Raw genomic sequence first — 14,518 nt, forward strand, 5'->3', positions numbered from 1 at the left:
GCAGTTTGTTCACTGAACGGCTTGGGAGCAGTACAAGAATGAAGGGTCTGCAGGCAACAGTGAAGCATGGTGGAGGTTCCTTGCAAGTTTGGGGAAAAAGATTTGGGGATTTGGTTGGATTTAATGCTGACAAGTACAGACACATACTTATTCATCATGTAATACTATCAGGGAGGCATCTGTTTGGCCCCACATTTATTCTGCAGCATCACAATGACCTTAAACATACAGCCAAAGTCATTAAAAACTGTCTTCATTGTAAAGAAGAACAAGGAGTCCTGGAAGTGATGGTATGGCCCCCACAGAGCTCTGAGTCTGTCTGATATTACATGAAGAGAGAGAAGCGACCTGGTGCGGCCAGAACAGTCTGGAGCTCAACGCTCTGAAGACAGTGGAGATGGTCGTGGACTTCAGGAAGAGCCCAGCCCCACCCTCCCCCATCATCCTGTGTGACTCCCCAGTCACCACTGTGGACTCTGAACATCACCTCCCTCACCAAGAAGGCCCAGCAGAGGATGTACTTCCTGCGGCAGCTCAAGAAGTTCGTCCGGGCCACGCTGCTTACCTGTGCATTTACATGATGGCCACCTCACTGCTGCTGGTCACACACGCATGGCACTTCACAGAGATAAGCTGGATAAAAAGAATAAATAAAGCGAGAATAACAACAAGAAAATAAGCAGGCGGCTCAGATAAAAACAGGATATGCTTTCTGATAAAAGTGCGTTATTAGAACAGACTTAAAAGACACTGATGCGTGCTCAGCCCTCTCCCGAACTCCCTGCTCACGCACAACTGTGTGGTCACCCACAGCTCCAATACCATGATTAAGTGGTGTGGCTGTTATCGGCCTGCTCACTGATGACAATTAGATGGCCGATAGAGAGTAGGTCAGAGACCTGACATCTGTGTGCCAGGACAACTTCCATCTCAACATCAGAAAAACAAAGAAGCTGATTATGGACTAGTACAAGTGACAGGGAGAAGGACACGCCCCCATCCCCATCAATGGGTCTATTATAAAGACAGCGAGACAACGGATCTTCATCCTCGGCAGGCTGAGGAGGCTGAACATGGACTCAAGATACTCTGCTGCATCTCAGGTGCATCACTGAGACCATCCTGGCTAGCTGAATTACCGCCTGGTATAGCAATTACACCGCCCTCAACCGAAAGGCATTACAGAGGGTGGTGAACTGCACAGCAAATCACCATGATGAAGATGCCATCCATGAAAGAGCTCTACACCCACCAGAGCAGGGGGCACAACAGTTTCCAGTCCTGTAACACCACGGTCAGGGACAGCTTCATCCCGCAGGCCATAAGACTCTTGAACTCTTCTGCTTTCAAACTCAACCTAGTTACAAAAATAAAGCCTTTGGTCTCCAATTCATTTAGCTGATTCCATTTATTACTGAAACATATTAATTTGCAAAGAACACTCCTCTTTGTACACGCTAGTGTATTATAAAACAAAAAGATAAAAGATTGATGAAAGCGGATCATGTTTATTGGGATATAGCCTCAACAGATAAAGTAGTGAAAAGTAAAATGATATTAATAATAATGATAGATATTAAAATAATAAAATATAAGAAAAATAAAGACTTATTTAATATCTGATGTGATATGATCTGATATGATATATGTAATGTTGTTTTTATTTGGTATATAAAATGTGAGAGTGCTAAAATGCAACTCTCTCATCCTGTTTAGTTGCTCCAAGCACATTTAATTGTCCAATAACAGACTGCACTAAAAATCTAGGGAAGTGTGGAACAACAGCTGCTATCCTGGCCACACAGACCATCTCTGCCCAGTATTATACAGACATTGTGGAATAAACATTCTGGATCACTGCTACATGCCATTCAAGAACAGCTACTGAGCACTACATTCGTGAAGAGCATCATGCGGCCATCTGGCTGCGGACCAAGTGTGAAAAATGGCTGCCTTGCCTGCCCCACTGTGACACGAATGGTCACAAAATGGTCAGGCCAATCAGAAGCCACCCTGCAGAGTGTTACAAAAGTTTCTCTTGTAGGCTTAGAGCCACTGGGTTATTAGATGTATTGACACATGAACCTACCAAGTCTCGACTGAATAACAAGGGTTCTTTCATGGTACAAGCCTGTAGAACCACCTCCAGCGCTCTGTATAGAGACATTTGTGTTAGAGAACCTTGGAAGTATCTTGACTGAATATTTTACAAGGTACAAGTACAAGGTACAAGGTTATTTATTAGTCATTTTGATACATAAATTAATTTTAGGTTCCTACAAAGTTTTGAAATACTTATGTGGGAATGGTTGTGGTGGTGTGTGTGTGTGTGTGTGTGTGTGTGTGTGTGTGTGTTGAGGGTGGGAGGGGCTAGACCATTGGGAAAAAGTGTAGTTGAAAAAAACTTGAATGGATCACATATCTGGGCACAGAACAGAGACAAGGGTACTCTGATGCTGGCAAGTCTAACTAATTCAGATTATCAAGATTCATTCACAAAACAAAATCACATGTAGAGTTTAAGATGAACCGATGTTTAACAGGAAAGGAAATATTTTCAGCTGCTAAAGGGAGACACTGCTCAACAGTATGATCTGTGTCTGCCATGAGAGCCATGTCACTAAAAATGTATTTTCAATCATAACTGGACAATACTTGAAGAACCCTACTTGGATAGCAGAGTCAAGCTTCACTTGTAATGTAATGAGAAGTTCCAATGTTGGTACCTACTTGTGTTAGATATGAAATAACATTTAATTATTAGGACAGTTTGATAACTGGATGATTAAAGAAAAAGAAAAATATATTAATGTAGACATCTACAGTAATATATTTTTCTTTTGTTAATAAGGGATCAAGGCTGTCTCAACAAAATGCAAGTTGGACATAAAAATCTTTCTGTTATTATCACCACCTTGACTTATTTTGAAAGGTGGAGACTAAAAATACCATTGCTTTGAATTAAATCTGGGAATAGTCAATATATTATGCTGATAAAATGTTAATTGTAATGCTTTCTTGCTAAAGAACATCTGGTGATTTTAGTCATGAATGGGATGTCGTCTTTGATTACACATCACGCAATCAAAGCTTAATTCAATCAATTCTTCCATATAATTGTAGGAATTCTCATGTAGTCTTGTTCTTCTTTTTCCTGCACAGGCCCAGGTTTTGATCCCATCTGCTTCTGATCTGTTTGTGATCCTGCTGAAATCCACCGGGATCCAGATGATGGAGCGCTTGCTGTGTCTGCTGGTCCTCAGCTCAGTGGCCCTGAAGGAGGCTCTCTGTAAGTTCTGCTTTAACTGAATCACACGCATATTCACACACACACATGCATGTCCACAGAGGTTTTCAGACTGATTGCAGAATCAGTGTTGGTGTTGATGATTAACATTAGAACTAGGTTAAACTCTGATTCTCCAGTTGGTGCCATTAAACCAAAAGGAAGAAGATGAGATGACATATTAAAAGAGTGCCAGTCAAATCTGGTGAATAACCGTTTCTGTTTATTTTATGTATTAATCAGAGGATGTTACAGTCTCCTCATCGGCTCCTTATGTACGTCGTGATTTTTTCGCTGTTACATTTTGTACTTTCGCTGTTACATTTTGTACTTTCTAAAATATTTATGGTGTTTGCATTCTTATTTTTCTAATTGAAAATAAGTGTAAAAACAGGTGGATGGATACACACTTATTGAATGAAATCCTAATGTTACTGTAAAGCAGCTGACAAATAGGGCTGGCCGGAATGTCATTTCCCCTCAGCGGTCACGTTATGCCGATTGCTTAGTCTTTTGATAAGCAGGTTGTCATTTCACGACAACATGTTATTATACAAAATTGCCTTTTAACTTTTATTATAGCCTACTAAATGATCTCCTTCTACAATGGGCCTAACATAATTATTTAATCTGTTCATTATGTTGTTTGTTTGTTGTAGCCTGAAGCAAACTGATTGATGGCATAACTGCCACACTGCCGTTGTCATCACCAAAGTTAAAGTGCTCCCACAAAGCTGAGGGCTTCATATTGTTTTCACTTTGATGTTAACTGGAATGTTACGTTCACTGCTGTGAGTGGAGCTCAGGCGTGTTCAGAATTGAAAGTTCAATGCGTACCCAACGATCGAATATTTGAATATTCGGTCCAGCCCTCGTGACAAATGCAAAACACTTCCTGACATTACTTTTCAGATGGTTTGATATCATCATTATCTCTTCTGCACAGCTTATTATAGTCATCCCTACTTTGTTGGCACAGCTTGTTGCACTTGTACAGTGTGAACTATGAATTTAACATTAGTGATAGACCAATTAATCTGGCCAATATCTGGCATTTTGAGATAATCAGCATCAGCTGGTACCTGCACTCATGAGGCTGATACATCATGCTTAATGACAGCATATCTAATCTAAAACTATTACTGGCTACCATTATATTGTTATACTGTTTAATTGTTATACCGTAGGGAATAATGCAGTTGAATGACACTGTACCACACTCTCCCTTAAACACCAGTCACATTCTGAAATCTACAGTATAACTCATACCCAAGGAGGTGTATTGAGTCAGGATGCTGTTTAATAAGTGAAAATATAAAGTTAACTATCAAAGAAATCACATAAAATAAAATATAGGGGACATCAGATTACTGCATACCATGTGAAAGATTTAATAACAATGACATTGATCTACTAATTTACAGTAATCCAATTATTAATGTACTCATTCATATTCAAAAACACACCTACATGTCATCAGAACTTTATTTAGCATGAAAATAACAAAAATAAATGACATTAACTTTAAGTCTGGCACTTGGTGGCCATGGTGATAAAGGTTATTACTAATAATCCAGGGTTTCACCTAATAATTTATTAGCCTGCTCACCACAGTAGTGCACTAAAGTAGACTGAACACACATAACTCCATACACCTCGTCTGCGGAGGTCTGAGCTCTACTGATCACATTTTCTAGTTTTCTATTTAGTCAAAATAGATTTTAAAATGACAACGAGAACAGGCTCTGTTGTAAAGTTGTTTACAATCTACAGTAGATAGGATATTTTCATTTTTTTATTTAATAACAAAGGCATCCTATTGAAACCATAATTTTGGTATCATGACAACACATCATGATTATCATTGCTATTATTGTTACAGGTTTTTAATATATTATTTATTTTATGTACGTCCACCTAACCATGGATGTTTTTTCATGCACCAAATTATTGACTGCAATGTAAGACTATATTCAATGAATACAAATCAGTGACAATGAGATGTAGTTTTATTGCCTAAACCTAACCAAACTTTCACAACGTTAACCACAAGTTTGACGTCACGCCTGTCTCTGTTTTAGGGAACATCATATAAGTTTGGGAGTCATTAGCAATCAGCCTAAATGTCGTTTAGGTGTGAAGACGTGTTGACATTTCTTGCTATTTGCTGCTGGTGCAGTGTTCATGCTGAGAAGTATTGTGGAATCATTAAGCTTTAAGTTTCCAAACAGTTACGTGGTCAGGTTTTACTCCTGCAGACAATAATGCTCTTTGCTTCAAAGAGAGACTGTAGCACCTGTCTTTAGTGACTTCACTTAAAGATGCTTGTCTTCCAGTAGACCTGCATTGAAAGCTATTTTAGCAGTACAATGTGATTCTATCTATAAATCCATTTAGAACCGCTGTATTGTTTTGTCCAAATCTCTGGTAACCTAAATGCTGTAAAGATATACATTTACCTACTTTTACTTTTACTTTTATTTATTTACATGCATGTTTTTTGCAATGGTAAATATACTGTACATTTTTAAATATACTTTTTTTTTAAGAAGAGAGAGCCTTCCTTCTTTATTTGATAGAAACACAGAGAACAGGAAACAGCACAAACATAGGCAAGATTGTTAAATCGTAGGTGTAAGCTTTTCAAAGTCAGAAATCAAGGATTAAGAAACTTCAATTAATAAGGCTAAAATATATTTAAAAAAAAGATCTAGGAAAAAGTCATGGCTGATAGGAATTACTGTATATGAGTCCACAATAGAAATGTCCAGCAGAGCTTGGTGTCGTATTATTGTGTTGTTGAAAATGTTGTTTCCAGGTGGAGACGTGTGTGTATCAGGTCATGACAGTGGGCCAGTGTTTGAAGAACAGCCAAGCAGTTTAATTTACCCAGAGGGCCTGAGTGAAGGCAAGGTGACCCTCAGCTGTCAGGCCAGAGCCAGCCCAGCTGCCTCTTACAGGTGGGTAAAACACACACACATCACCCCAACTAAGTATTAACTGCTGTACATGCTCATACTTTTCATGTTCATACTTTTCAGTTGGCCAACATTTCTAAAAATCCTTTTTTTGTATTGGTCTTAAGTAATATTCTAATTTTCAGAGATACTGAATGTGGGATTTTCATTAGTTGTCAGTTTTAATCATCACAATTAAATGAAATAAACATTTGAATTATATCAGTCTGTGTGTAATGAATGAATATAATATCCAAGTTTCACTTTTTGAATGGAATTACTGAAATAAATCAACTTTTTGATGATATTCTAATTATATGACCAGCACCTGTAATACTAAATACTCAAAAAAGTACACAAAAAATGACTTTGTTACAGTAATGAAAGTGTCAGGCTCAGCCTTTAATTTTGTAATGTCAGCCCTGTTTATTATGTCCTGTTTGCTGTGTTCTTATCAGATTGCCCTGCTCTTTGTCTTGCAGATGGCTTGTGAATGGCACAGAGGTCCCGCTGGGTTTGGACCTGCGCTACACCCTGGTGGCCGGCAACCTCGTGATCAGTAGCCCTGAGCCTATTCGAGACACAGGCTCTTATCAGTGTCTGGCCATCAACCGGTGTGGCACCATCATTAGCCGAGCTGCTAACCTCAAATTTGGCTGTGAGTGAAAAAAGGCCTTTTAGTCCTTTGCCCTGAGCCGCCTGAATGGCTCACTGTGGCAGAGATAAAAAGCATTAGATAATCAATAAAGATTCAGAAGTTTTACTTTACACTAACTCTCCCCAAATGTACTTTGTTTACAGTATTAACTGTGTATAATTGCTACTTCTGCAACGATCTGAATGTAACAGTTATCTTTTTTTCTGTTTCTTTGCATGCATCACCAGACCTCCATGACTTCCCTCCAGATAGCAGGAGTCCTCAGACAGCATATGAAGGCATAGGCACTTTCCTGGCCTGCCAGCCCCCTCCACATTACCCAGGTATCCACTCTACTTCAACAATCCTCTGCATCCTATGACTTTGCTGACTATTTCCATATTGAAGTGTGAACACCAGCAGGATGGCATTAAGTACAACCCTGTACTTTCTGACTGTATGACCAACTTTTCCCTTTTCCAGCTCTGTCCTACCGCTGGTTAATCAATGAATTTCCCAACTTCATCAAAAAGGACGACGGCCGCTGGTTTGTGTCGCAGGTAACAGGGAACTTGTACTTGGCCAAAGCAGAGCCAAATGATACCGGGAACTACTTCTGCTTCACCACCATCAACATGGAAATCAGCACCAAGAGCACTTTCAGCAAGGCCAACCAGCTCACGGTGCTTTCTGATGGTATGAATCTCTTGCAGATGCAAGACTGATCCACTAGCAGCCACATGTAGCTTCACCATGGAGGTTTGCAGAAACTCTGGCTGTGTAATTGTTGACTAAATATGAATAGAGGAAGATCTGAAAAGATTTTGGTTTGGTGGTTGTATTATTTAGTGGTTGTATTGATAATGCAAGTGAGTTATTTATCAACCTACTGGTTATTCAGCAGGCCTGGTTTTTGGAGTTAAAATGTTTTCGATGGTTTGGTTTTTCAAAGCTTTACTTTGCTGAATATATAAGACAATGTTAAATATGTCATACAAAATGTTATGTATTTCTAAAATATATATTTTATATATTATATATTTTAACTTAAATCACTTAAGTATATACTTCACAATTCAGTTATTACTCAACAACTATTGAGGTTTGATCCCCAGCCTTAATGGGTAACTTTGTTCTTTTTCAACCTGCCACCTTATTGTCCCCATGTTTTTGTGTCTATGTGACTAATTGCCACAACAGTTTTTGAAACTATTCCAGTGGGAGCAGGGGTGGGCATTTATGTTTGTGTACAGTAACCTTTGCAGACATAATTCTTAAATAATGACAACCTGTACTTCCCCTGTTGTATGTTTCATTATCACCTCAAAAGATTTAACTATTTTATCTTATGAACACAACAATGCCAAAATGGACTAGTAAAGGCTGTTCTCAATTATTCCTGAACATCTGAAAGTTTTAAGAGTTTTAGTGTTAACAAGACTTAATGTTTAGCCCTTCTACCAAACCCCAGCAATTACAGTGTTTATTCCACCCCACACTATGAAAATGCTGGATTGGTAGACCAAGATACTGACAATTAAGCTGTGGTTAGAGTCTTGCTAGGGCTGACTAGTGTTCAGATGGACAGGGTTCATAATCTGAAGCACATAATGTGTTCACAAGATTTCAAGAAACATGGTGAAATCACTAATGGCACGTTTAAACTAGATAAGAGGTGCACAATCTGAGGGGGATTTAATCTAAATATTAACTGTGTTTTATTTCAGCCAACCCCAGGAAGTCAGCTCCGAGCATTAAAGTGCGCTTCCCAGCAGAGACCTATGCCCTAGCAGGACACACCACTCAGTTAGAGTGCTTCGCCTATGGAAAGTAAGTTTCCAACTCTGAAATCATTGCACAATGTGCTATTTTGTTTTGTCTATCTTCCTCTCAGACTTCTTTAATTATACTTAATTGTACTATACTGTGCTGTTTAATTTCACATTCTCTTCCTTTACTTAAGCTTCAACTCATCTCGCTATTCTTTGTCTCATAGTCCAGTCCCAAAACTGCGATGGAGGAAGGTGGACGGTTTGATGCCGTCCAAGGCGGGCTTCAGTGCTAATGGTCCCACCCTTATCCTGCCAGATCTCTCCTTTGATGATGAGGGTGTTTACGAGTGTGAAGCCTACAACTCAGAAGGAAGTGACACTTACCAGGGACGCATCAATGTGCAAGGTGAAGGAAAATGTTTTCTGTGAACGTCTGTTTAAATTGTAGCAAATCACATATTTTATCAGGTTAGTGAGTAATGTTTTTACACCCCCTTTCACATTGGTTTGACGTCAATTTAACATGTCAGGCTCATGTCTGAATAATCATCCTGGTCAGCGGTCACTTCTACTTAAAAGTCACGATGGCAATCTTACTAGGCCAGATCTCGAAGCAGAGTAAAACAAATTTCACAGCTTTTCCATTTTCAATTTTCTCTGGTCATACAAAGCTCTTATGAGTATGTGAAAATGGAAATGCAAATTGTATAAATGCTTTTCTGAATGACAAAAAGCCATCACTTTAATAGATAGATGAAGACAGTATTGTAACATATTCCATGTCTGAAAATGTTTTGTTGCTTTTTTTCCCCCTTGTCTTTCTCCTTTAACCTTCAGCTCAGCCGGAGTGGTTGCAGGTGATGAGTGACTCAGAGGTAGAGATCAGTTCAGAGCTTCACTGGAGTTGTGTTGCTGCTGGTAAACCACGACCTTCCATACGCTGGCTACGCAATGGACAGCCACTCCGCACACAGGTAACACACAACAAATACACAATATGAGGCATCAATGAGTTTGTGGTGTACTTTAGAACAGCCACCATAATGTCTGCTTTAGACTACTGTTTAAAATTTGAACTGAAACAGACACATGAATGATTCATTTTACACCGCTGAGCTCTGTGTCACCTGCCTTGTGGTAACAGCACATGCTGTGAGTACTAAATGTGGGATGGATCACAGAGGATTATGTTTGCCTCTTTAAGTATACACTGTTCAAAGACAGACTGAAGGTTATGATGATCTTTCTGAGCAATGAGTTTCATCATAGTCTGAACCAAATGCGATACATTTTATTTTGATGTTACAGTAAGTTTCCCAAACCAACCTCATTCCCTACCCGATTGTTCTCTCCAAAACTAAGACAAATTAAAACTCTTTTTATTTTATTTTAAGTTTTTGTGGTGATTTGTGCACCAATCAGAAACTGCCTTATTACTGGATGCTAGATGTTTTTATCATCATGCCTATAAAGTAAATTTAACATATCAGAATGATCTGAGTATTTGACCGATCTATGTTATCCGAACTTGTGGTGGTTGGTTAACGTAATCATTTACGTTCCTCTGACTGCCATCAGCGTTAATTATTATCGTCGGCTGCAAACAGGTTACAGGTTTATTGTTGATCATGCAACATCACAGTTTTATTTAGTTAACGTTACACTTGGTTTGAGAGTCTGGGGAATGTGTTGACTTACAGTAGTTTATAAGCTGTCATTAATTGCATTGCACATAACATGGTTGTGCTCTGTGAAAAACAGGTTACAGTTACAGAATTCCTTAGCTATGCAGTTTTATAAGCAGACTGGATTGAACGCAGCAGGTGATACAACATTCATTAAAACCACAAGAGACTTGTGAGCATCTCTGATCTTGATGGACATGTAGCCAACCAAACCACTTCTCCAATAGCCCAGACGCACAATACAAAATGATTGTTCCTAAAGCAACTGTGAACATAATCTTTACAATGTAAAAAAAATATTGTCGCAATGACACAGGAGCAGCCCGTTGTTGAATAAAGTAGGTAAGCCCATATACAGAGGGGTACCTGTGCGTCACTCGTAAAGCCCAAAAGGTCAGTTTTATCCAGCCATATTTGCCGTCTCCTTCTGCTTCTAAAAAATGATGGAGTGCTGGACAGCTGGAGTGAAATCCAAGATCGGCAGATCTACAAGGGTAGATTTAATATGCACAACATAAGAGATAACTATACATATGCACAATACATCTATGCCATCGTCATTTCCCTTCACTCACGTCCTTTTCTCTCTCTTTTCCTGCCTCCCACATTCCCTTTCCCTCTGATCCCTCAGGACCGGTTAGAGGTGAACGGAGCTCGTCTTAAGATCAGTAACCTGGCCCTGGAGGATTCTGGGATGTACCAGTGTGTGGCAGAGAACAAACATGGCACCATCTACTCCACTGCTGAGCTCAGAGTCCAAGGTAGAAGTCCAAGGAGAACTGTCTTTAGTTTCCCTTATATGAACCAACATTCAACATATTGTTGATTTTTATGTATTTTCAAATTTGAAAAGATGTATTTTTTATTCCCAAACTTACATTTTACAATGAAGTCTCATGTTAAATCTAATAACACCATTAAAAAGTCAGACCAAATCAGTAAAGAACACAAGGTGTAGTAAGTTAATAATGTGCCACTCTCTTGCCCGTGTCAGTGTCTGTGCTGTAATTCTGACTCCATCCGGTCTTCTCTCCTTCCAGTTCAGGCTCCAGACTTCAGGTTAAATCCAGTAAGGAAACTAATCCCAGCAGCCAGAGGGGGGCAGGTAATGATCGAGTGTCGTCCTCGAGCTGCCCCAAAGCCCAGCCTGTTCTGGAGCCGTGGGACGGAGCTGCTCACCAACAGCAGCAGGTAGAATTGAGTCAGCTTGATTACCATTCATAGTGCAGTGCAGTTGCTTCTGGTCATTTTGATATGTTCATATCCCTCAGCTCCTTCATGTGGGTATTTAAGTGAGGAAGACTTGTAATTGGTCGATATGTTGCTAATTAAAAGGAGCTAAATAACATACAATATAGAATATACACAAAATAGAGAAAATAAAAAGTTGCAGTATAACATACAGCATAAAATTAACAGGATGCCAGAGTACGCATACTGGAAATTATAGATTGCTGTATCATATACTGGAGGGTAAGGCCATGTAACTCAGTGCTTTACTAAATGACAATGTGCTACACAAACTTCCGAGTCTGAAAAGTGCAGAAGTGCCTTAAACCCGTATTCTTTATAATGGCCAGCAGCGGGCGACTCCACTGGTTGCAAAAAGAAGTCCAATTGTATTGCAGTCAATGACAAAACTACTTCTCACTTGATTTATTATCTATCTTTAGTCTATTAGTTTCTTTAGATAGATATATTAAGAAATTATATTTACTTAATTATTCAGTAAAAACATATGTTATTGTGACTTGGCCACCGACAGATAACATGGAAAATGTAAGCCAAGAGTGTCACTGTTTCTGCACCACAGTCCATTATAAACCACACATTAGATAAAGTTTATACAAACATTGACAAGAGAAACATGTTAATTCTCTCTGTGATTATGGACCCTCGCCAAAACTGCCCGCCAACAATATCATCTGGCCCGCTGCCAAATTATGGTGCTTTCACCTGCAAAATAAAAGCGCAAGAGTGTTTTTTGCAGCTTTATTTTGAGTTTAGTTGAGAGCTTTTACTAAAAATTCTGAAGGACATTCAAAAGAGTTTGTAGCCTGCTCGACACACCTCTGAAAGAGCCAAAAGCGTGATTCCCCTAAATGTCCTCTGCCTGGAGATACTGGGGAAATGAAAAAGCGTCTACAGGTTGTGGATCAAACACCAGAACAGAACCTGTGCAGCACATGCTTTGTTGTGAGCATGTGAAACAGTCGCTTCATAATCAATTTGTTGAAGAGGGGGGAAAAAAATTCTCCCGACGTGGGATCAAACTTGCAACCTTCTAGGTGAGAGTCCTGCACTTTATCAACTGAGCTAACCAAACTCCGTATCATTTAATTTAAATTTTATGTCTTATATTCTCACCCATCATCTAATGGTTAAAAAATTGCTACGATGTAAAACATATTTGCAGAAACCAGTTGTAGATTATTACTTCTTCTTCTTCTTCTTCGAATTTACACATTGAACGTTATGAGCATCTACACTGCCAGAATTCTACAAAAAGAAGAACGTAGTGACGAAACGTGCTCTGTAGAGCAGTTTTTCAGTTTTGGGCCTGCTGTAGAAACATGGCGGTGCAACATGGCGACGTCCATGTAAGGCGGGACCCATACTTATGTAAATAGAAATGTCTCATTCTAAGGTAATAAAAATATAATGGTTTATTTTTTAAGGTCTTTATACACCACTGAAAACATAGTTATGGAGATTAGATTGCATTTCTGTCAATAGATCCTCAGAAATACTAAACACTGGACCTTTAACTACGAGCCATGAAATTTTTGGTCTAGTCGGTGTTTACTTTGGTACTCTCACAGTGTGTTTTCAGTTCATGAAAATTAATTGTAACATTTTGGTTGCCTAAAAATGTCTTGTTCAGCGTTCAGCTGTACTAAAAGACTCTTAAGGAGTCGGCTGTTCATTTGTTTAAGTAAGTACGTCTTGTTTTAAGCCTGTTCCTTTGATAATGATTATACCATGAACAACAAGAATTCTGCATTCTGATTGGCTGGAAGGTCTAGATTAACTTTAAGGAGCCGGACAGTATATCTGGACACCTATGATGTGCATGTTTGAATGCAAAATTTAAATGTTTATTTGTTCATTTAAAGGATCCCCATCAGCGAGGGCCTTAGCAATCAGATGATCTTCCTGGGGTCCACAGCTGACATACTACTTAACACAATAAATTGCATTAATAAAACCACCTCAATATATTGTACATTAATATACATTTTAAAAAAGAATGCATGTATACAATTTAAAACATATATAATACTGATATATGGAATACTGATTAGATAAATGAATGTGCCAGTATTAAACTCTAGGTAGAGATACCAACAGTGAGGCTTAGAGAGCAAGTGTTATTTATGTAACCAACGACAGCAACATGAACATTTGGATAAATAGTAATTAGTGAAAACCAAGCAAGTTAACTTTAAATAGGGTTTGGCGATATGTTAACATTTGGCCAACTAGCCCAACAACGGTATATTCATACAGATGTGTGTAATAGTTTTTAGCATTTTGCACATGAAGACAGGGTTGTGAAAGATAATCTTTGTAGAGATAGTCTCATAAAGCAGTTCATACAGTTTGCCCGACTTCTCTTAATATAAATCAAGATCCAGCTAAGGTGGAAACCTGAAGGCGTAAGTCCCAGACGCACACGCATTCACTGCTTCAGGTGCAAGTGACTAAGCTATGATGAGAATGTTTCTGACTGAATTACAGATTACTATTACATATGTCTGTAATTTACTCATGTAGCAGAAGACACGTAATTCTCTTGATAGTGAGGTTAATGCCTCAGTCTCACTCTACTTCAGGCAAACAATAAAAATCACACCTGTCTACTCTTCCGATTCAAGCAATCAACCAAAGCTACAATAAATGTCTGCAGGATGAGCAATCCCTCAGTTTCTGCAGCACCTGACAGGTGTACTCATGCATCACTATCTATCACTCGCTATTGAAAGATTTAGGAAACCCCAAGGCGCTCATTACTTCGAGGTGAGATCAAAAGTGACTTCCCACAGTGTGGTGTGTATGTATCAGAGGATTGCTGTTGATTTCATCAGATTTTGTCGCAGCTGCATGAAAAATCTGTAACCACCCCAGTATTTGTGTGCATCATATTGACTCAGCTGTGCATTCATCATTGTCTCTTTGCT

At 39.0% G+C, this 14,518-nt stretch overlaps 1 protein-coding gene across 2 annotated transcripts in view; it reads left to right on the plus strand.

The window, feature by feature from the left end:
- Window positions 1-14,518, plus strand: part of cntn2 (contactin 2) — a 53,386-nt gene that overhangs the window by 20,762 nt on the left and 18,106 nt on the right. For both annotated transcript variants that reach the window (XM_038697472.1, XM_038697473.1), the window contains exons 2-11: window positions 3,163-3,289; window positions 6,105-6,246; window positions 6,726-6,901; window positions 7,129-7,224; window positions 7,364-7,576; window positions 8,608-8,710; window positions 8,877-9,058; window positions 9,490-9,626; window positions 10,969-11,098; window positions 11,378-11,528. In XM_038697472.1, coding sequence (XP_038553400.1) covers window positions 3,163-3,289; window positions 6,105-6,246; window positions 6,726-6,901; window positions 7,129-7,224; window positions 7,364-7,576; window positions 8,608-8,710; window positions 8,877-9,058; window positions 9,490-9,626; window positions 10,969-11,098; window positions 11,378-11,528 — 1,457 coding nt within the window. The remainder of the gene's footprint in view (window positions 1-3,162; window positions 3,290-6,104; window positions 6,247-6,725; window positions 6,902-7,128; window positions 7,225-7,363; window positions 7,577-8,607; window positions 8,711-8,876; window positions 9,059-9,489; window positions 9,627-10,968; window positions 11,099-11,377; window positions 11,529-14,518) is intronic.

The sequence above is a fragment of the Micropterus salmoides genome, unplaced genomic scaffold, assembly GCF_014851395.1.
Source record: "Micropterus salmoides isolate LMB-PRFRI ecotype aquatic unplaced genomic scaffold, ASM1485139v1 Ms_hic_scaffold_4, whole genome shotgun sequence".
Classification (NCBI taxonomy): Eukaryota; Metazoa; Chordata; class Actinopteri; order Centrarchiformes; family Centrarchidae; genus Micropterus; species Micropterus salmoides.